This window comes from Emys orbicularis, chromosome 2 (genome assembly GCF_028017835.1).
Source record: "Emys orbicularis isolate rEmyOrb1 chromosome 2, rEmyOrb1.hap1, whole genome shotgun sequence".
In the NCBI taxonomy this organism is placed as follows: domain Eukaryota; kingdom Metazoa; phylum Chordata; order Testudines; family Emydidae; genus Emys; species Emys orbicularis.
Window position 1 is genome coordinate 82468273 of NC_088684.1, and position 24263 is coordinate 82492535.

The 24263-nt window shown below is 40.5% G+C and overlaps 1 protein-coding gene across 1 annotated transcript in view; it reads right to left on the reverse strand.

Annotated features, from left to right (window-relative positions):
• Positions 1 to 24263, reverse strand: part of CABLES1 (Cdk5 and Abl enzyme substrate 1) — a 114582-nt gene that overhangs the window by 22479 nt on the left and 67840 nt on the right. Inside the window, exons 4-6 of the mRNA XM_065399665.1 lie at positions 15196 to 15273; positions 2799 to 2898; positions 975 to 1134 (exon numbers count right to left, since the gene is read on the reverse strand). Coding sequence (XP_065255737.1) covers positions 975 to 1134; positions 2799 to 2898; positions 15196 to 15273 — 338 coding nt within the window. The remainder of the gene's footprint in view (positions 1 to 974; positions 1135 to 2798; positions 2899 to 15195; positions 15274 to 24263) is intronic.

Below are 24263 nucleotides of genomic sequence, written 5' to 3' on the forward strand. Positions count from 1 at the left end.
CTTTTGATAATCATAAACTCTCTTGCTTGCCATTCCTTTTAAACACACAGAAGTGTCCCTTCCACAGACATGTGTAAGAAACCCTTGGATACATTAAAGTTGTTGTGCATGTAAAGTCCCCAAGCTTCAATGACAATATAATTTGCAGAAAGATGCTGAACCTACTATTTATGAATATAATCTGTAATTCTCCAAGCTCTGAATTCACGACTCTTTGTGAATTTACATAGTGTAGCCGTGAGTCATAAGTTTGCCATCTAAATGTTGATCTTTATATTACAGTATACATACCCCTCCATACTTAGATGAGAGGTACATGTAGTAAAATCAGATCAAGGACATGGGAGAAAGTTTCAAATTTTTTTAATCAGCAAGTGAATATGATAAAGCATCTGCCTTGATTTTTCTCCTATTTATACAGACCTTTTGAGTTGCTTCAGGTAAAATGCAAAGATATCCTAAACGTATAGTGCTTTAGCTACTACTTTTGGGGGAGTGGGAGAAAAAGCCTTGTTTGTTCTGATATTGAAAATGCAACCTTCATTATTCATAATGCAAAAAGCCACAAGTAAGATTTTTACATCTATGACTTTGATACCAACATTTGTTTCTTCCACAGTAATTTAGAGCGAGACAAAGTTGGCCCTTATGTATGATGATCAAAAAATAGACAGCCACTGAGGGAGTCACAGTAAGTGAGAGTGGTGGGTAGGAAGATGGTAATGGGCTACATGCCACAGTAATATTGTTCATTTGAGATTCTATGAACTTGATACCAATTTGGCTAAGCAAAGTATAGGCAACTAGAAAAAGTTTTTTCCATAATCTACATCACCCATTACTTTGTTTGGAGACTGAACTTTGCTTCATTTAAAAAAAAAAAAAAAATCCCCCCCCAGCAAACAACAGTGTGAAGAACTTCCTATAGCAAGTGTGAGAAGGGATATTAAAATAAATAACTCCTACGAAGTTACCTGTGTCAACGCTCCCCTGCGTGCTGTTAGCTCTTGCCAAGGAAAGGCTACGATGGCTTGCATTGCGAAATTGGGAGAAGGAGGAGGAGGTGGAGTCAATTGTGTTTCTCCGTGTTCCCAAGGCATTGGTTGGAAATAGAAACTGTGTGTAAGAAACAGTCTAGACAGAAAGAGCCAGAACAGGCACACAGTTAATCACACAACTCAGCCTTAATAGGATCCGATTGATGTGACTGGGTTTGAAATTGGGGACGCCATGCAGTGTGGCTGGCATTTACCATCAAATTCAATTTTTTGTGTTTCAGATTTTGAGTTAATCACAGATTAATACCAGCCACTTGTTTTCCTTTCAGTGTGATCAGTTCATCCGTGCTGAAAAGCTTTTGCATACATGTTCTGCCCTTTGTAAACAAGCAGATACAGTATGTTATATTTACCAAATCCTAATGAAGGGCCTAATTCCAAATGCACTGAAGTCAGCTGAAAGATTCCCATTGACTTCAGCAGACTTTGGATAAGGCCTCACCTGTATTTTTTACTCCTAGGAAAGCTGTAGCAGTTTCCCACAATTTCTTTACTGAAACAGCAATTCCTATAGACCGGTTCTCAAGCACAGCTGGGACCAGACTGAATTTGCTTGAGCAGTCATATCAGTTGTTTCAGGATTAAATGTTTCTGAAGCTACTTTTTAGTCCTAACATTTTAGTTAGTGTGGGAGATATTAGACACTGGTATGCTGCAATTAATCTGTTGCCTATCAACATGGAATAAAGATGAATGAAGGATTTGCAGTGAATAGTTTATTTGATTAATTTCCTTTTTTATCTACTTATGCATTTAACAGGAAACAGGTATTATTTTCTCAAATGTATAGAGCCTTGCGCGGATACAAAATTTGTATCTGCATTTGATCCACAAAAACGGTCCACGGATGCAGATATCCATGGATATAAAGCGGATATCCGCAGATTTGCAGGGCTCTACAAATGTATTTGTTATTCAAAATTAATCATGGAATAATTTCAACAAATAATTTTTAGTCTGCTGATGGTTTATAAGCAGTTCATTGTGTGTCTACCAAATTCAAAATGTGAGCAGTGTTTAGTTTTGATTGGGCATATAGGTGACAGACTGTAAGATCTCTGGGGCAGGAACCATCTCTTTGCTATGTGTGTGTACAATGCCTAGCACAATGAGGCTGGGGCCTTTAGTCCCTACCACGATACAAATAATAATAAATAGCAAGGTATTGTTTCTATTACTCCTTGAATGAGTATAACTAGTTGAACTAGGTTTTCAGCACAAATACTTGCATTTGAGTCATATATTCTCTATGCTTAAAAATTGTTTCCCCAAAGTTTCAGAATTAATATTTTTATTCAAGCAAATATTTGTGGATTTTCTGAGGCATTCACACAGCACAAAAGTAATGTTACTGCTATATTTCACGTATAAGATTCACTAAAATAAAAAGGGAAGCTGTAATGCTGCTTATTTGTAATACCACCTAACACGTGATTTTCTAACACCAGTCAATACACTATGAAGTGATCTGTTGAGGACAGAGCAGTGTTATTGGATTTACTAATAATTTGTAGCCCTAATTATGACCAGAGGATGATTTCTTCAGGAAAAAACTAGTTGGTTTGCACTGACAGCTTGCACACTTTCTTTTCCATTCATTTTATAATAATTCAGTATGTACTACATTGTAACCTATTCTCTTACATTATGTAGATTACAATGCAACATGTAATTTGCACTTGGCTTTGGTTATTTTACATTTTCATCATAAAATTAGATCTAATAAGCTAACATTCTTACCTTCCCATCAGCCCCTAGTTCCACACCTTCAAGACCAATTATCTCTTTTAAACACACTCCTCCAGTAGGCACACAACGTCCTCCTTCTAATTTCATGTCTCTGGAAAACAGAAGCCAGTAATAAACACATTTTTCCTAAGATGGGAGCAGAAACACTGTCTATTGCTACCCTCCACCAAAGACCGATGAAATAACATAATAAAATTAATAAAACATACAATACAGAAAGTTCAGATCAGACAACTTCTACATACCGCACTATACTACTGAAAATACTTTATAGCTATAAATTCTATAAAGCTTTATAGTTTATGTTTTACCCATACAGAACAGAAACCAAACCAACCAACCCCAAGTGAGTCAAAGAAAGGTGCACCATGCTGGAATTGGGAATCATAACACATCTGTCTCATAACCAAAAGGAAAGGAAGAGGATAAAGAGTAGGGTAAGGAGATCCACAAATGACTGCTTCCCTGCAACAGCAGGATTTATCTTCTGGGATTTGCCCACCTGATCCCTACATAGGCCTGAAAACACGTCAGCACATATTTAAGTCCTCCCCTCTTGAGCATGGGCTTAGCTTTAAAACACATGCTTAAATCCCATTAACTACAATGGAACTTTAAAATGTGCTTAACATTAGGCACATGCTTAAGCATCTCTATTCAGGAAGGGCACTATAGGCCTCAGTTCAGTAAAGCACTTTAAGCACACGCCTAATCAAATTGGTTTCAATGAGACTACTCAAGTTAAGCATGTGCTTAAGTCCTTTGCTGGGATGGGGCCTTCGGCCCAAAACAACTAGAAAGTCTACACAGCCATGTTAAAGATGAGACACACTGTGAGGCATCTCACTGGACTTGAGACTAAAGGATTGGGGCCTGAGTTTGTGAATCTTCAGGAGCTTACCCTGTCCTGCTTCCTTCTGTCCACAATGCAAACTGTCATTCAGTTTATTCTCCCTCAAAGCTGGAGGGGGTAGGGGGAAGCTCTCCATAAATTACAATAAACTTTTATGAACAGCAAAATGTATCCACCTTCTGGATAAGGTGTTTCTATAATAAAACAAGACTTTGTACTGGGTATTTAACCCTTTGTAAAAATGTAAATTTTTAAGTGAATTTAACTTAGTACAATGCTACATTCTCATTTTGTTACCTGATATTTTACTGAGCGATCAGAACAATTATATAAAAATAACCTTCTAGCAGAAGCACCAGATTAAGTTCTGTGCACTTGGTAATAAGAGGCTTAAAGGAACACTTTCTATTAAAAGGAAAAAATTGTATGTGGTATAATTTTAATGATATTTAAGACCCTACTGCATTAGTTCCACAACATAAAAACTTTATTCTAAACAAATACATTTGAAATTAATATACGTTAAAAAATTCCCAAGATGCTAAATTAATTCTTTGAAATAATATGAAAGTACTCTAGTCTCCTTCCTAAAAAGATTAGGGAGACTATAGAGGAAATTATGCCATTATACAAAACAAAAACCCAAGGAACAGTTTTTATTTAATGCAATCAAAGGGAAAAACCAACGTTAGGTATCTTTGCTAACATTCAAAAGGAAGCAAGCGGGTATACTTTAAAAAATCAGCACAGCTGTCTTTCAGAAATGTAGCCTCTGAAGACTTAAAAGGAACTGATTCTTCTGTTGGTGAGATCAGGGGCAGCTGACAAGTAAGAGTATAAACTATGTTTCCTAAACATTAGCTGAAGTTTAATGAGGAATGGTGCCTCAATCTTCTCTGTCACTTTTACTTTACTGAAATGAACGTACATCCCTGGGGCCCTGCTACTACAGTGCATTTATTCTCATTCCACTCAAAATTAAGTACTCTTCTGAAAGTGCCACAGAAACACTTTTCAGTCTTCTCCTTTCCCAAAGCCTATACTTGTAGGTAATATCTGCCTGCTCACTTTGTAAAACATAGTGGTAAAATATTATTGTTTGGAACCCATCACCCTTGGGCTAGAAAGAACTTAATTCCTTTTCCTGGAGAGGACTGGTCTAAAATATTGGGCATGTTCTTCTTTACATATAAATGAAGAGACCACTTTAGTGCAGGCACATCCTTCTCCCACGTAATAAAGGACTGTGGAGAACAGTGCTTTCTCGGAGCATGTAATTCTCTCGGGCCTAGTCTACACTCCACTATTGTTCTTTTGCCTATTACCAAGACCTAAAGCAATTCAAGTCTATGTGCGTGGGCCGGGCCGAATGGCAGAGGAGGGCCCAAGGCCTCACATGGGTTAGCTTTAGGCTCCCTGCAGAGCCAGACACATTTAAAAAAACCAACCAACCAAACAATCTTTTTGGAGCCTAGGCAAAGTCATTCTGTAGTTACCTTTTTTCTGGAACTATTAATGCAGGGCCAGACTGCAGAAGTTCATTGTACGGGGATGCAGAGAACTAGGGACGTGTGCAAGGAGCCTCTCCCTACTATAACTCAGCAAGCAACCTGTCACAGTTGCAATCCCTGCATTCAGGAGAGCACAGTTAAACACCTGGGGATGACATGGGCCCCCACAGCAGGTAGAGGAGGAGCTGGAACATGTCTGTTTCTTCCTATACAGCTTGCTGAGTGGCCAGTCACAACAGGGGAGAGAGACTCCATTGTTCTTTAGGCGCAGTCTCTGCAACACCCTTGTGTACCAGAGAGGGACTGTAACTGTTAAGGCTCTGTTCCTCAGGGGATGCTTCTTTACTTTGCTCAGTGGCTAACTGCCACTGTTTGGCCCCAGACGATCTTATATATATTATTTCTAAGGCTTCAAACTCTGTGTTTTTATTATTTATAGTGTGGTAGCACTATTGTAATGACTGGGGCCTGGTCGGTCTAACCCACTTGTGAGCCTAACTGTGTGAAAGTGGATAAAGAATTTATGAAGTTTCACAATAACCTATAATAATAAATGTGGCTGTGGAAAAAGTGCCACAGGGAGACAGACTGAATTAGTCCAAACAAAAAGGCTACTGATATAATTCAAGGATTGTATTAGGGTTATACCTGTAAACAAGAAAAGTGTTGGACCAGTAATCGATGAACCAAAACTGGTGTGTCGGAAATTAGTCCTAATTGCTAGACAAAATAATAAGAATGGGCTGTTCCACCCATCACTCCCTTTTGGGGTGCTCAAAAAGAAACTCTGGGGGGTGGGGAAGAAAGCTGGCTACCCCGATGCTGGCTGATTGAAAGATCAGAGAACAGAAAGGAGCAACCTTCACCATCATTGCTGCCAACCCCCCATATTTTCTGAGACCCTGGGATTTACCAGGATACCATTGGGCCTTCATTGCCTGAACCCGAGAGAGATCCTGACCAGACCAGAGCAGAGAGGGGACCCAGATAACATTGCAACTTCCACGGGCTCTGGCTAAATCCCAAACACCATCTGGGATGTGAGACTTTGTCACTTTACCCCATTGTGTCCTTTTCCTTTCCCACCTTATTTCTTCTCTTTCCTATCCCTCTTTCTTTTGCCTTCTGTTCTATAATGAGAGTCTGGCTTAGCCAGCTAAGTCTGTATATTTTGCAACACTGCCATAAGCCTGTGACTGGAGATGCAACTTAAGAAGCCCGACACCGGTACAAGTTTGCCAGGTCTCAGAGTGCCTGATAAAAGGATGTGCTATGCCTGTGTTTGTTTCAGCAGTGCAACTGCAAATGAAGGTCAGCACCAGAAGCTGCATTTTCTATCTTTGCAATTCTTTTGTGCCTTCTTGGAAACAACAACAGCTCCAACCATTTCAACTACCTTCTTCTCTTTTCCCCCCACAAGGACAGTTATCACTATCGTTCATACCATATAAGAGACTGTCAAAGAGGGGGGTTTCTTCTAAAGACTCTCTCCAGTTAAAGGAAAGGGAAACAAGGGATGTTGTTAAAATAAAAGTCTTACTTATTGCCTTCCATGCCAGGATGAGGGTCTCTTACATTACCTGAGTGGATAATAATGCACTTAGGTCCTGATTCTCTTCATGCATTGTTTTTTGTCTCCACTCACTTCTATGCAGTTACCCCAGATTTACATAAGAGTTACAGGAAAATCAGGACCTAAACATTTTATTTGTGCACTTTGTATCAGGAAATGCGGTGCTGGGTGGGTGCTATTTACCTACTGTATGTAAAAAATTAAATCTGAAGTTTTGACAGGGTTCAGAGCTCAACATGCTGGTTATTTGGGAGCTGCAGTGAAAGTAGTGAAAATGTGCTGTTTTCTCTCTCTGCATTTTACTGCAGTACCACGGCATTTTTCCTGGAACAGCAGAGTGTGACTTGTGATCCCATGGCAAAATTATTATAGGATAATTACTGGTTTTGATTATTTCTGCCCTATATAGGAAAGAATAAACAATCAGAATAAGCAAAAATCAGAGCAGGAACTCTTACCACATGCATTTTAAGCATGGATTAGCAGTCCATAAATCACATATTATTGGATTCAGTAATGAAACATTTCTTGAATGATTCTAAAATGGATGCCTATAAAACCCACTGCAAGATTCCTGCTGTGCACTTGCTCTTTAAATGACAACACTAGCTGAACATTTCTGTGAATTATTTAAAAGTCAATTAAATATTAACCTGACTCCCAGAAACCTAAAAAGAAAAAAAAGTCTATTTACAACAACAGGTGCCTGATAAGTGAATTTTATTTGGAAATGTAAACTCTTTGGGGGATATGGTTAGGAGTAAATATACTCGATGATCCCAGACCATTACAGATTAATTAAGACTAGCCTGAAAACAACAGCACTTCAAATTCATGGGAATCCAAAGTAAAATACTGTTCTCATCCTTCACAGTGAAGAACTCCCATTTTATTGACTCTGTTGCAGGGATAAGGGTAATTACAGCTTTGGCAAGGATCAGATGCCAGACATACCAACAACAAGCCTTTCCTTGACATGCTGACTGAGTCTGCCCACCATAACTGGGCTCCAGTTTTTCACTTCCTAATTGCACTTATTACTGGAACAAGAACTATGGCTACAGTGTATTGGCAGAGGAATCTGAGAAACTGGTACAAAGTCCCTTACAATTGTGTTGTGTACTCTCACTAAGCACATCAAGGACTCAGCATTTCAGCTTCTGCCTTGATATTTTACTTAATATAAGAGAAATCTCAGAAAAATAAATCCTACCACCTTAATGAGGTTTCCTGCTTAATCTCAATATCATGCCAAAAATACACATAACAATGAAGCTTATACTTCTGACATTAAATAATCTGTAGACTTTGAAAAATTCTCACTATGTGGGAACAAAATTAATATGAGGGGAAAAAAGCCTATGAATCAGTAATTTTCCACAGCACTATTATTAGTTTTTTTGTTGTGTGGGAGGGGTGGGGTAAAGTAAAGCAAGGAGCATTTATCTTTTTCTTTTACTTTCTAAGAATAGATGGAGTTCCTGTTCACCATGTCGACAGAATGATAAACATTCAGGAAATGTGTGCCTGAGGTTGATGATGACTTCATCTAAATTGCCTTGCATACCAAGTTCTGACAAAGGAAAAAAATAGCACAAGAAACTTTAGGTTACGTCTACACAGCAGCCAGGAGGTGCAGTTTCCAGTTTAGGAAGACATACAAGTGGTAGCTCTGCTTGAGAGCCAATCGATCACTTTAGATCACTATCATATTTTTCTTAATGTACATATTTTGTCTGTGAGACATGCATGTTTATCTCAGCCATTCCAAATAAGTCTGTATGATGTCAGTATAAATCATGCTCAGAAGAGCAAGATTTTGTTCCTTATTACTGCAGAAACATGAAGATCATAAATACTTTAACCATAAAGAACCTTTTTGAAGCTGAAATGTAACAAGCACAACAAGTTTGTTGTGGTACTAGACAGGAGTAGATTTATACACCAAACAGATGCAGTGCTTTATAGTGCAACGGCCATTCATTTTAAAGTTTTATGACATATGGTTTCTTTGAACTTAATATAAATAAAATTACAGTCAAAGTCAATCACACATCCCAAGCAATGAGGCTTCCTGCAGTTCCATTAACTTCACTGTGGGTGTTAAGCATCTCTCAGATTTGGCCCATAATTATCATGGGAAATAGAGTGTCTATTATTCAAAAACTCAGATGAAGCAATAACATGGTTGCAATATTTCCAGTATATTACAACTGTATTATGCTGATGTTACATTAGTGAGGGTGACCCATGCCACTAGTCAGTACTTAGCTATCTCACAGCGGTATTCTACGGATTATTTTACTTTGGGCTAGATTGTGGCACGTAGTTGAGCCCATGGCACGTAGTTGAGCCCACAGATTCCAAGGTCAGAAGGGACCATTGTGATCATCTACTCTGACCTCCTGTATAGCACAGGCAATAGAATGTCCCCAAAATAATTCCCAGAGCAGATCTTTTAGAAAAACATCCAAAGCTTGATTTTAAAATGGTCAGTGATAGAGAATCCATCATGGCCCTTGGTAAATTCTTCCAACAGTTAATTACTCTCACAGTATTTACACCTTCTTTCCTGTCTGAATTTGTCTAGCCTCAACTTCCAGTCATTGGATTGTATTATTCCTTTCTCTCCTAGATTGAATATTGCTAAATATCTGTTCCCCATATAGGTACGTATAGACTGTAATCAAGTCACCCCTTCACCTTCTCTTTTTTTAAGCTAAAGAGATTGAGCTCTCGTGTCTCTTCTCTGAACCCTCTCCAATTTATCAACATCCTCTTGAACTGTGAGCACCCAAACTGGACACAGTATTCCAGAAGCCATTGCACCAGTGACAAATACAGAGGTAAAATAACCTCCATACTCCTATTCAAGATTCCCCTGTTTATGTATCCCAGGATTCCATTAGCTTTTTTGGCCACAGCATCTCACTGAGAGCTTATTTTCAGCTGATTATTCACCATGACACCCAAATCTTTTTCAAACTCACTGCTTCCAAGGATAGAGTTCCTCCATTCTGGAAGTATAGCCTACATTCTTTGCTCCCAGATATACACATTTACATTTAGCCATATTAAAACTACATTGTCTGCTTGCATCCAGTTTACCAAGAAATCCAGATTGTTCTGAATCAGCAACTCATCCTTTTCATTATTTACCACTCCCCCAATTTTTGTGTCATCCGCGAACTTGCAGTGATGATTTTATGTTTCCTTCCAGGTCATTGATAAAAATGTTAAATAGCACAGAGCCAAGAACCGATCCCCGAGGAACCCCACTGAAAACAGACCTGCTCAATGACTAGTCTGTGTTTACAGTTACATTTTATGACCTAGCAATTAGCCAGATTTTAATCCATTTAATATGTGCCATGTGACTTTTATATCATTCTAGTTTTTTAATCAAAATATTGTGCGGCACTAAGTCAAACACCTTACAGAAGTCTAAGTGAATTATGTCAACACAATTACCTTTATCAATCAAACTTGTAATCTCATAAAAAAATCAGGTTTGTTTGACAGGATCTGTTTTCCATAAACCCATGTTGATTTGCAATAATTACAATACCCTCCTTTAATTCTTTATTAATCGAGTTCCATATTAATTGCTCCATTATCTTGCCTGGGATTGACGTCAGGCTGACATGCCTATAATTACCTGGATCAGCCCGTTTACCCTTTTTAAAAATTGGCACAACATTCACTTTCTTCATCTTCTGGAACTTCCCCAGTGCTCCAAGACTTATTTAAAAATCAATGTTAATGGTCCAGCAAGCTCCTCAGTCAGCTCTTTTAAAAGTCTTGGATGCAAGTTATCTGGACCAGCTGATTTAAAAATGTCTAACTTTGGTAGCTTCTGCTTAACATTCTACAGACACACCAATGGAACAGGGAGAGTGTTATCACTATATGATAAGACTGTATAACATGTTTTTTCCCCAAATACAGAACAGAAATATTTATTCTGCCTTTTCTGCGTTATTATTGATAAATCTACCATTTCCATCTAGTAATGGACCAATATCATTGTCAGGATTCTTTTTGTTCCTAATATATTTAAATATATTTTAAAAAATTCCTTATTGTTCTTAACTCTGCTGGCCATAGATTTCTCCTGGTGTCCCTTGCCTTCCCTTATCAATTTTCCATGATTCCTAACGTCTCATTTATTATTATATATATATTTATTTTACAGCTGCCTTCACTTCCTCTTTAAACCAGATTGTTTTTTTAACCAGCATAGCCTTCTTCCTCTAATGTGGTATTGTGGCTTCAAGAAAGGTGTTCTTAAATGATTCTCAATTGTCATTCACATTTTTCTGATTAAATTCTTCCTCCCAGCTGATTTTCCTCATAATTGTTTTCAACTTAGTGATTTGGCCCTATTAAAGCACCAACTATTTATATTACTGGTCTGGACTTTATTCTGCTTGCACATTGTAAGTGTGATCAGGTCATAATCACTGGTACCTAAGCTACCATTAACTTTTAGTGCTGTGATCAGTTCCTCTTTATCTATTAAGACAAGGTCTAAGATAGAATTCCCCCATGCTGGCTGCAATATACTTCTTGAGTTAAGAAATTTTCATCTATAGTGTTTAGAAATTCCAAGGATAAAAGGATGATATTTTAGTACTGGCAGTATGAGTCACTGAAATTGTGAGATCATGGGGAACTTCATTTCCCCCCCTACACATTATAGATAAATGTTTAAGGAGATGGTCATCCTGTTCCCTACTGTGATTTGGTGGTCTCGGGCAGACACCAATTAGTACCCCGTCTTGTGCTTTATCTGTTAGGATGTTGATCCATAAGCATTCAAGATAATTTTCTTCCAAGTTATCAGTAACTCAGAAACACGTAACACCATTTTTGACAGAGTGGCACTCCCCCCCTCTCTGCTCATTTGATCCTTCCTAAATTGGTTAGAATCATTGATTTTAAGATTCAAATTGTGTGAATCATCCCACAAGGTTTCAGTAATATCAACTAGATTGAATGTATGCTAACAAATGAACAATTCCAGTTCTTCTTGTTTGTTACCCAGGAGCCTAGCATTAGTGTATAGGCAACTGAAGACTTTCTGCTCCTCGTGTCCTTTTGGTTTTTGATTAATTTTGTTCTCCACGTTTCCATTTTCTGCTGAATGTTCATGTCTTCCCTCTTTTTACCCTCCCCTTTTGCTATTACTTTAACCCCCTCCTGACTGCTCTAGCCAGCCTGTCCCCAAGGAGACTGGTCCCCCTTCTACTGAGGTGGAGGCCATTCAATCTATACAGCCCCCTCTCCCTGTAGGAGGTGGACCTATGGTTCACAAAACCAAAGCCCTCCACTCTACACCACTTAACTAGCCAGCGATTCACTTCCAGAATCTTCTGCCTTCCATCTTCCTTTGCTTGTGGGACAGGAAAGATCTCAGAGAAGATTGCTTGGACATAAACAACAGTGTAGAGAGGCCCAATACCTCTCAGAACTCTCCAGGGCACAGCATGCTCCTCCCCTTTCACCTGAGTAGCTCTCCTGACTGGTGCGTGGAGCAGGGTCGGCTCCAGGGTTTTTGCCGCCCCAAACAGCAAAAAAAAAAAAAAAAAAGTTGCGATCTGCTCTACCGCCGCCGCTTCAGACTTCGGCGGCAATTCAGTGGCTGGTCCTTCGCTCCGAGAGGGAGCGAGGGACCCGCTGCCGAAGAGCCGGACGTGCCGCCCCTCTCCGTTGGCCGCCCCAAGCAGCTGCTTGCTGGGCTGGTGCCTGGAGCCGGCCCTGGCGTGGAGGCAAAAGGGGAGCCATGGCTCTTCCCCAATCCCCACTCACTTGCTCATGGAGATAGGGGTAAAGGAGCATCCAGCATGCAAAGGAGCAAAGATGTGGGCAAACTTAAGTAGGCTCCTGAGTGGGGAGGAGAGATTTTACTCCCACCTATTCCCCTGCATGGCTGTGCTAAGGCTAGTGATAATCTAGCCCTTCATGTTTTTAAAATGCTTTGAGGACAAAAGGCCCTAAATATTATTTCTGGAGCATTATTCGCAAAAAGAGGAAAGCAAGAAAGTACTCTGACATCCCTGCAGCAAAACGTAGAGAGTTGGAGATAATCCATTTCCCTGACATGCACTCTCCCTCTTTCAGCCCCAGCACTTACAATGTAACTTGCTTCCCCAAGTAGCAGATTGTGAAAAGACTATTTTGTAATGTTGTCAACCCTTTGGTTTCTTTTTAGAACAGTCTTTTTTCAGAAACTATGTGTGTCTCATGGTCTTTACTAGCTCGGAGCAGCACAACAGAGCTAGTGGTGGTGATGTGGGGTGCTATCCCAGGTTTCATCCTCTTGTGTTTTCTCTGATCCCCATATACACGGATGCTCAACCGTATTAGTGCTCTACCATTTAAAACATGGTTTTACTAGGCTTCCTACTAAATTACTTTCATTTGGTTATAAAACTAGTTAAGACAGGCCCTAGTCTAGAACATGATTCTTGAACACGGTTAGGCCTTTTCTACACTGGCTAGGCAAAGAGCACTGAAACTGTGTTAGAAGGAACAACTTTTCAATCCTGTTTTTAAATGGTTCTGCTAATACAGTTTAAGTGCCAGTGCAAATACAGTAGAGCTCTTCTGTGCTGCCTTCAATATCGTGGACTGGCACCCTCCCCAAAACACAACTGTGCCCAGAATTCCTCTCTGCCCATACAGCCTGGGAATCTGAGAAGAGGTAGAGAGGAAGGGCAATACTGCTGTATTCTCATCACAGCAACTCTTGTGCTGAAATTGTCTCCACCACATGCACAGAAATCTCATTCCTGTTTGAATTTGGTTGGTTTTAAATGAAAATACCTAAAATATTTGCAGGAATAATTAGTTTTGGTTTTAATGCCCTTTGGCAATGGTTACACAAAGTAAGTATTCAGGACACCAGCAGCACCTGGCTACGGGTATGGATGAATTAGAAATCCAGAGACGGATATTAATCAGTAATACACAAAAGTGAAGTTAAGGGGATGCTATCATTATACTGTCACAGAAGAGTACCTGTGTCTCATCATCACTCTACCATGCATCAAAGTATGATGCAATAATCAAGCATTACACATAGTCTGCAAATTTGCAACGAAGTCAATGAATACACTGCTTCAATTGTGGTTCACAACAGCCATTATTTGAAGGGGATGTTAATTAATTGTTTTCCTCCTTCTCTGTTGCTTCAGCTGATAGACAGAGGGCATCTCTTGTCTTTGCTTTCCTAACAATGGAAGCAGGGCTGGACCGATATGTCTTAGCACTTTCTGCCTCCTCATTCCACTCCCTGTTGCTTTACAAATGTTGTGCAAGACATAACATGTTGAAATCATATTGGGGATGTAGTTCTCTCATTATCACTGCAATTCAGAAGGAATAGACCCTTGTTTTCAGTCTTTTAAAGGCATATTCAACTCTCTGAGATAGCAGTTAAATTCCACATTCCAGTGATCATAAATGCACTGCAATGCACTACAGACGTAAACTGCTAATGTTTCAAGATTTGCTTGATGCATCTTTCCAGTTTAATTAGCTATAGAAATTTTTTTACTCAAAGACAGGATAATTGAACCAATTTCACCATATGGTATCTGTTTCTTTTGTACACAAAACAGTCTGCTATGAATTACTCAAACACTGAATAGTAATGCTAAAAAACTTAACTGTGAAACCAATGGGCAAAATTCATCCATGATGTACTTTAGTGATATTAGAAAAGGGATGAATTTGACCCAAAGTGATCTGTGGCTGTCCTTTTTCACATTGTTACCCCACTTCACATATCCTAATTTGATGTCTTCACTTACATGGTTTCAGTTTGAACATTCTGTATCTTTGGAAAATTACAAACCTATTGGCCCAGATCTTCAGCTGGTATTAATTGGCATAGCTCCACTAAAGACACTGACACCAGCTGAGGATCTGGCCCGTGGCTTATAAGTTATTTGTCTCCATTTTTATAACTGGTGTTTTCAGTAACTGAATACCGTTTTTAAAACCATTTTAATGAAATAGTTAAATTAACAGTATTTTGTTTGAATCCAATCATTTCTTTACAGTGCTGGAATCTAGATACTGTAGCATTGTTCTAGTGTAGGAGAACCAGAAAGGGAAAGCTGACTATATATAAAAGTAATAGTGTCTAGAATATCTGCATTGTCCAAGATGAGTGAAGCATGAAAAACAAACAGTACAAATGGTAAATTGTACTAGTAAACTGGATTTTTTAAATTCTTTCAGTTTTAATAATCTAAGATATTATAACAAAGATAAGGAAATCTGTGATTTAAAAATATGATTTTAACCTGATACTATACCACAAATCATATATTTCTCTTTTGGGGGTAGATATTTAAAAATGACAGCCCTATTGTTTCTATTCAGTACTATATATGCTGTTATGACCCAAAGAGACGAGGTAGTATGCATAAATATACATACCCGATTTGGGTACAGTCTCGATACGGCAGCACTGAAAATATGCTACAGAAGGATCTTCTGCCACTGATAAGGACTATTCTAAAAAAATAAACAAAAATCAAAGACTAAAATTAAAAAAAAAAATCTCACAGCAATAAACAAAGCAAACAACAACAAGCGTTAGCATTCAGCATTTAGCAATTAAAAGCTTCTACCATTGACAATTTCCTCCTTCTTCTCTTTGTAGAAGTTGGTGCTATGTACCATGGAAAAATACTGTACAACTGAATGATTTACAGGAAACCTGAATTACACTGCCTCACATCACCTACCCATCATATAGACAGTTAACAGAGCTGAATCTCCCAAGTTCCATACTGAGGTTCTATTTAATAATTTCACTTGTACAGTAAAGGAAGTTTGATGATAGGCTGTATTTGTAATAAAATATGAAATGCATATACTTGGTATTGGTTGAACCAATCTACCCTAGACATGTCAAGTTATAAATCATAGTTCAGGCAATTTCAAATAAGTTTAAAAACAATGCTCTTTGAGAGAGATCAATAGAGAAGTATAAAAACCTCATAACATTTAAAAAAATGTATTCCTATTATAACATCAGCAATTATTCTTGTTTAAAAAAATAGTAAAGCACTCCTTTGCATTTTTAACATGATCCTTCATTACCAGTTCAAGACTGGTAAACAATTAATTTTAAACCGATTTAGGTCCACTGATCAGAAGCAAGACACAAAAGTTTCAGACAACTATTCATAGATTAAAAAGCCAGACAGGACCTTTGTGATCATCTCATCTGACTTCTTGTATAACACAGGCCATATACACCTCTACCCCGATATAACGCGACCCGATATAACACGAATTCGGATATAACGCGGTAAAGCGGTGCTCGGGGGGGGGGGGAGGGGGCTGCGCACTCCAGTGGATCAAAGCAAGTTCGATATAACGCGGTTTCACCTATAACACGGTAAGATTTTTTGGCTCCCGAGGATAGCGTTATATCGAGGTAGAGGTGTATGGCTTCCCTGAATTAATTTCTGATTGAATTCAAGCATATCTTTTAGAAAAACATACAATCTTGATTTAAAAGTTTCCATGATTGAGAATCCACCACAACCCTTGTTAAGTTGCTTCAGTGATTAATTATCCACACTGTAAAAAAATTTACATCTTAGTTCAAGTCTGAATTGGTCTAGCTTCAACTTCCCGTCACTGGATCTTGTTATGTCACTATCTGCTAGATTGAAGAGTCCTCTATAATCAAATTTCTGTTCACCATGTAGGTATAAACTATGATCAAGTCACCCCTTAACCTTCTCTTTGATAAATTAAATAGATTGAGTTCCTTGAGTCTATCACTATAAGGCAGGTTTTCCAATCTTTTAACAATTTTTGCAGCTTTTCTCTGAACCCTCTCAAATTTATGAACATCCTTCTTGAATTGTGGACACCAGAACTGCACAGACTTCTAGTGTCAAATACAGAGGGAATATAAACTCCCTATTCCTACCTCAGATTCCACTCTCTATGCATTCAAACATTACATTAACCCTTTTGCCCACAGCGTCACATTGGGAGCTCATTTTCAACTAACTATCCAGCATAACCTCCAAGTCTTTTTTCAGAGTCACTGCTTCCCAGAATAGAGTCCCCCATCCTGGAGGTATGGCCTGCTCTCTCTGTTCCTAAATGCTTTTCTTTACATTTGGCCATATTAAAATGTACAGTTTGCTTGCACCCAGTTTACCAAGAGATACAGATTGCTCTGTATCAGTGACCTGTCTTCATTATTTCCAACTCCCCCAATTTTTGTGTCATCTGCAAACTTTATCAGTGATGATTTTATGTTTTCTTCCAGGTTATTGATAAAATGTTAAATAGCATAGTAGGACCAAGAATAGATCCCAGCTGGACCACACTAGAAACACACCCATTCAATGACTATTTTGTTTACAATTACATTTTGAGACCTATCAGTTAGCCAGTTATTGATCCATTTAATATGTGCTATGTTGATTATGGATCATTCTAGAGTCGCAGTCAAAACATTATGTGGTACCAAGTCAAACGCCTCACAGAAGTCTGAGTATATTACATGAACACTGTTACCTTTCGCACCAAATTTGTAATCTCATCGAAGAGAAATATCAGGCTAGTTTGACAAGATCTATTTTCCATAAACCTATATTGATTGGCATTAATTAATTACTGAAGGTAATGAAGAAGCGGATGGGAGTGGATCAATGAAGATCATTTTCACCAGGAAAAAACTACACAAACTACTGTAACAGTAAACAGCTGGCATTTTTTAATGTCTCCACTTTCCTCACTAATGCTGGATTATTTACAGCTTCTGGACACTGAGGGGTTCCCTGCATGGCACTTGGCAAAGCATGCAACAAGGGTGTGATTTGTAAAATGCTCTAACGGGCCACACTCTAATTGCCTTGTGTGGACCCTGCTGGTGTGCTCTAAAAGGTACCTAGTTTGCATTTACATAGTCCCAAACAGGACTATGGTTGGCAAGCAGACTGTGCTTCATCCTGTCACATTTTGAGTTTGTCATGGTGGTCTGTGCACTTATGACCTCCAGGCTTCACTAGTGCAATGCACTATACCTAGGAATAAAATGCTGACCTTAAAAATTCCCTATTGGTTCAGAATGCTGCCAACACCTACTTGGCAACCTGGCTTCCACAAGCGTATCACTCTGGTGCTTTGCACGCCAAACCCTGATCCCCTCTCTTACGTATCTGCCACTGACTTCAGTGGGGGCAGGAATTCACCCCTCATTTTTACTCTTTGCATTACACTGGTGGTAAGCTCAGTGCAAGGACCATTTTTAGTTCAGTGTCAGTAAAGTACCATGTACATCTACAGGGCTACAACATAAGACATTTTAATTAAAATTACAGCTAAACCCTCAGCAATTGTGCTACTCTAAAGCATCACCACCACAGTAGCCAAACGGCATCCACAATTCCCCAATATTCCGAAGCACACTTATGTTGCCCAGAGAGTTGCTTCATGCTGCTCTCGGCATTCACCCGGGGGGATCCTGAATAGCTGAGAGCATAGGCGCCGACTTTTCAAACTGCTGGGGGGTGCTCGACCCCCGGCTCTGCCCCAGGCCCTGCCCCCACTTCACCCCTTCCCGCAAAGCCCCACCTCGCCTCCACTCCACTCCCACCCCGTCTCTTCCCGTCCAGTTCCACCCCCTCCCCCGATTGCACGTGTCCCCGCTCCACCCCCTCCCTCCCAGCCTCCCTGCATGCCATGAAACAGCTGTTCGCGGCGGGTAGGAGGTGTGGAGAGAGAGGGGGGAGGCACTGATCCGTGGGGCGGGAGGTGCTGGGGGGGAGGGGAGCTGATAGGGGGACTGCCCTTGGGTGCTCAGAACCCACCATTTTTTCCCCGTGGGTGCTCCAACCCCAGAGCACCCACGGAGTCAGTGCCTATAGCTGAGAGGTTAGTCTTCTTTCTCCTGGAACATTCCATTATAGCAGGAATATTTTCTTCTTTTACAAAAAATGTATTTGAAGAAGTCTTCGGTGAAGAGAATATTTATGCTGCAATAATAAGCAAATGCAAAAATGTTTTCTAATAATAACCAACTACATACTAGTGGGAGGACTTCTTACAGCATCAGAGTATTATCTCATTCTTTGTCTAGGTGCCAAAATACTTCTTATCTAACCTGTCACCAAGACAGCACTTTACCCTATAAGATGCCTTAATGGTATTAAAGTCAACTATAAAGCAAGATGGATGTGTTTTTCACATTTGAGAAAGACAGTCAACAAACACAAAAGCTGGCATGAGATTCACTTTCTGCTCACCACTGTTTATTGCCAAACGATTTTATTACTCAGAGCAGTTCCCTCACTCACTGAAAGCCTTGTTTGCTGATGTACGCAACTTGGCACCGTTTTTCAGGCTGACATCAGAAAACATCTTTGAATTCTGAAAACCACAATACCCCCCAGACATACTCTGCCTCCCTGCCCCCAGCTGCTTCTGGAAATTCAGCTTTTTCCACCAACGCCCTACTCCTCCCTGAAAAATCCCATGATATTAAAAGAAAACCAAACTGGTGCCTGCACATGTCCACATGTAGAGATAGCTATTATACAATGGGATTTCACCAAGAAAAACTTAATATATATATTAGGTATTCCTGGGGGAATTCTGCACCAAAAAATTAAAAAATGTGCACAGAATATTTTAAAATTCTGCAAAATTCTGCATATTTTATTTGTCAACATAATGCAATATAATCACTCTGGTTTCAATTACTTTCATAATTTATTTAAACTACACTACAATGGATGGAGAATGGAAGTGGGGAGCTTTGGAGGAAATCTCCAAACTCTCCTGCCTAATAGTAATGTAGCTAGGTTTGTCCCTTTATTTCTAGTTATTAGTCAACAAATATATGCAGCCATATGCTCAGTATGGCTAGAGAATCAAACTCACAGTATTGGCTACTGACCATTTCCAGAAAGGTCAGTAGCAAACAGTTCATGGAACACATTTTGATAAGAAATTTTTTCAGTCCAAAACTTTAGACCAGTTCTAATCACTAAAGCACCATAAACATTTATGAGGCCACACTGTCCTTCACACCACTCTGGCAATGTAAAGGAGCCTTAAAACTTTTACACCTGTTTTATACTCCTGGGGGAATTCACTAAGGCAATGGGAACAATTCACTAAGCAGGCAGGCTGCTACTTTCTACTCTGCCTAAGGGGACAGAGCCTGCCCCACGCCTACCTCCTCAGAAACACCCCGACGCCCTGCCCCTCCACACCGAGCGTGCTGCAATAGTGAGCGAGAGGGACAGAGTGTCTCTCTCTTTCTCTCTCACACACACATGCATGACTGCCCAGTACAACCCCCGGCAGTGATTTACATCTCTATTGGCTGCTCTGGGTGCCCGAACCAACCTGCTTGTGCTGCCGGGGAGGGGCGTGTGACTGCTCTTCCGGCTTCCCTTTGCTTTCCCATCAGAAGTCATTTTTCTGCAGGGAAGCAAAGAAATCTGTGGGGGACATGAATTTTGCGCATGCGCAGTGATGCAGAATTCCCCCAAGGGTAATTAGGGATCAAAAAGGAAGAAAACAGGTAACAGCACAGTAATTCCAGGGCAACTTGGGGGAAAAACAACTACTTTTCCCACTCAATTTTGAGCTCCAGGTGTCACTTCTCCTTCCATAAACAGAATATGACCCTGATCCCACAAAGCTCTCCTGGAGACAATAGAAGGAGTGTGTTCTGTCTCCATGGTAATGGCCTCTTTTATCTGAGACCTCAAGGAAGCTCCTTTACCAGAACTTCATGGGGTTGGTGCACTGCAGGGTTTTGGGACAGGATGGGAAGCAGCAATGAACAGCTACTCCCACAAGTGTCATCCTCTGCTTACCCTGGACACTTCCTTACATTAACCTGACTGTGAGCTGCCTGAAGCAGCATGAACTCTTGCTGAATTTGTTCCATGGCTGCCACTGCACAGCTGCCAAGGGGGTTTTACCAGGGAGGCCACAGCAGCAGTGTGGAGGGCTAATACTTCCACGGGAATGAGGCTCACTTCCCTGAAGGTTCCAGAGCTTCACCGTGTTGGGATGCCCCTGTCTCTGCCTCTTACCCAGGATGTGTAACCCCTTGGCCACTTCACAAGGTGACCGTCCTGATATAAGCAGCAGGTATAAAGACAGCCAAAGCTGCTGAGGAGACCATTCTCAAAAGCAACAAAATCCTGTTTTGTCTGATGACCCAAGCAAGAAGGGGAGATGACTTTTATTTCCCCCCATAAATGTGCATTTGGAGAGGAAGGTGTAAAGGCAACTATCCTATTCCCAGAAAAACTCTGAGTTTGAGGAGAAAATATTTTGAGAGAGGTGAAATTTGCACCAATGTTTCTGGACAAGAAGGGATGTAACTCAGCTGACTTAAAGAAGAGGAAGAATTAAAATCTGTTTCTCTCTTTCTCAAGCGCTTGCCAAGGGAAATTACTGTGTTGACAAAATTCTGTGACCTTCTAGGAAGCTGAACCATGTGATATATACTTAGACTTAGTCCAGTATTCCAGCCCCCGTTCATTAAGTTTAACTGTTGTGGCTTTGCTGCCCTGCATACAAAAACAACGGATGGACACATGAGCCATGCTGTCTGGGGAGGTTTTCATAGAACCATAGAATGTAGGGGCTGGAAGGGACCTCGAAAGGTCATCAAATCCAGCCCCAGGTGCTGAGGCAGGACCTAATATACCTGGACCATCCCTGACAGGTGTTTGTCTATACTGTTCTTAAAAGCCTTTTACTCTCTCTCTTGGAAGCCAATTCCAGAGTTTAACTACTTTTATAGTTAGAAAGTTTTTCCTAATATCTAACCTAAAGCTCCCTTGCTGCAGATTAAGCCCATTACTTCTTGTCCTATCTTCAATGGACATGGAGAGCAATTGATGCTCATCCTCTTTGTAGCAGCCTTATCAGATCCCTTCCCGTCTTCTTTTCTTAAGCTTAACTATGCCCAGTTTTTTAACCTTTCCTTATAGGTCAGATTTTTCTAAACCTTTTATTATTTGTGTTGCTCTATTCTGGACTTTTGCTGTTGTGTTTTCCCCTTAAGTGGCTTATGTTTGCGGTTCCAGCTCTTCCATTTACTAAAAAAGTGGAGGACACTGAACCAAGAGGAATACAACCTCTTGGCATACATATATATTTATCCGCTAAGTTTAGAGTGCAGCAATTTTTATGTTTATGTAATATGTTTGTAAATAATGACATGTTTTATGACACATCTTTATTGCTGCAAGAGGTTGTGGATTTATGATGTTCTGCTTTTGGCCCAAACCAAAATCTTAAAAGAGATGGGATGGGATGGGATGGGATGGGAAAGGGAGGGAAAGTAGTCTTTTTTAACTCCAGGTGGAATTCCGCACCATTGCACACCTTGAGAATTCATGTCCCCCGCAGATTTCTTTGCTTCTCCGCAGAAAAATGACTTTCTGATGGGGAAGCAAAGGGAAGCTACACGCCCCTCCCCAGCAATGAGGGTGCATCGTTTCCTGCCCTCGGAGCAGCTGGCGGAGAGGTAAATCATGGGGGGGTTAGGGAGGCAGGGCTGTGGACACCCATGGGTGTAGTTTGGGGGGGTACATGGGGTCACGTGTCACTGCCCTCCCCCAATTTCTGCGAGTGCCAATCTGCCCAGGACTTGTGCTGCTCGGCTTGCCAGGGCACAGGGGGGCTCAGTGGTTCCCACGCTGCACTTCCCCCCGGCATGTTTCTGGCTTGCTTGGCCCCTCTCCCTGCAAACTGGGCCCAGGCGGGGAGTGGAGAAGGTGGGACGGAACAGCTTCTCTCCTTCTGGGTGAGGGAGAGTGGCTGCTCTGGCTCGCTGACACCGCCCTCTGTGTCCTAGTGCCTCTCATATTCTCCTTCTATGTGTGCTGGGTGCCCTGCATGGCCACAATCCTGTTTTCTGTACAATGGTGAGTGGGGCAGGGCAAGGGGGGCAGGGTAGGATGGTGGGAACATGCAGTGGGGAAGGAAGGGGGACGGGATAGGCCAGGGGGAAGAGAAGGGCATAGGGAATGGGACAGGAGGAGGGGGATGTGGGAGTGAGGGAAGGGGTATAGGGGCAGGAGACAATGGGGAAAGAGTAGCATCCAGACCCCCACCCCCACCAGATTCTCCCTGAACCTCCCACTGAGCCACCTGCACCCAGATTGCCCCAAACAGAACCCTCTCACCCCACACCTGGATCCCCTGAACGAAGCACCTCCACAGTTGGATCCTGATGGGCTGAGCCTGCCTGCACACACCTGGTGCGCCTGGTGTAGAGGGGCAGGCCCCGGAGTGTTTCTGGGGCAGACTCAGCTCTTGAGCTATGTCAGGGTTCGGTGTAGCCTCACTGCTGAGTCTGTGTCCCAGAGGGGGCACTGCAGGGTGATCTCCCTCCTCTGTGCAGCCAGTGGCCTGTACTCCCCACTGCCATGCTGGAACCTCCACGTTTATTGACAAATAAAATTTGCAAAATTTTGCACAATTTTAAAATATTATGCACAGATTTTTTATTTTTTTGGTGCAGAATTCCCTCAGGAATTTTGGCAATTTTCATTTCCACACTGACATAATGCTTTTCTGGCATGTTCCACTCTCCCATTATTTGTTAGTCTCATTGACAAAGAAGGCCAAGGGAAATATTAATGGGCTACACAGCTGATATCACTGTTTTGGTGGACTTTTCTGCTAGATACTAGATATGACTAATCTGAAAATGAATCCTCTGGGCCATAAGTTTATAAATGCATTAATAATAGGAGCCTGCTGTGCAAAGGATAATACAACCCAATCACTTATAACTATGGGATCAAACAACAAAGAGATGGTTTCATTCTTTAATTCTTATGTTTTCACACAAAAATGGTACCAATTGCTACAGTTTAGAGCAGCTGCAAAGATTGCTTTGACAATGCACAATTGTTTGAGTCTAGAGCTGGATGGGAAATTATTTTCCCATCTTGGGAAAATGTTCAAGATTAAAAAAAAAAAAATCCCATCCCAAATCAGGACGAAAAGTTAAAATCTGAAAAAAATATGATTCCAGTAAATGAAAATTGCAATTTGACCTTTTTTATTTAAAACAGCATTTTTACTAATAGTTAGCTTAAAATCTGACAAAGTCATTTTGAACTAAAAAACAGAATTTGATTAGAAAATGTCAAAACAAGATTTTTCAACAAAACTTTTTTTCAAATAATTTTTTGAACTGAGAAATTTGTTGAGACAACCCCGTTCCTGTGAACAATTTCACTTTCGACAAATTGCCATTTTCTGTCAAAAAAAAAAAAAGGCCACAAAATTTCCAACCAGGTTTGATTGAGACTATGAACATCTAATCTTCCACTTCCTCTAATGAGAAATATATTCTAAATCTGTAGAAACTGGTTTGACTAACACACAAAGGTTAGTCATTGGGTAGTTTTTAAGGAATCGTGGGGAAGGTGCTGTATACGGTACAGGAGGCTCTCTTCTATGTTGAGCTAGTAGAGATATTCCTT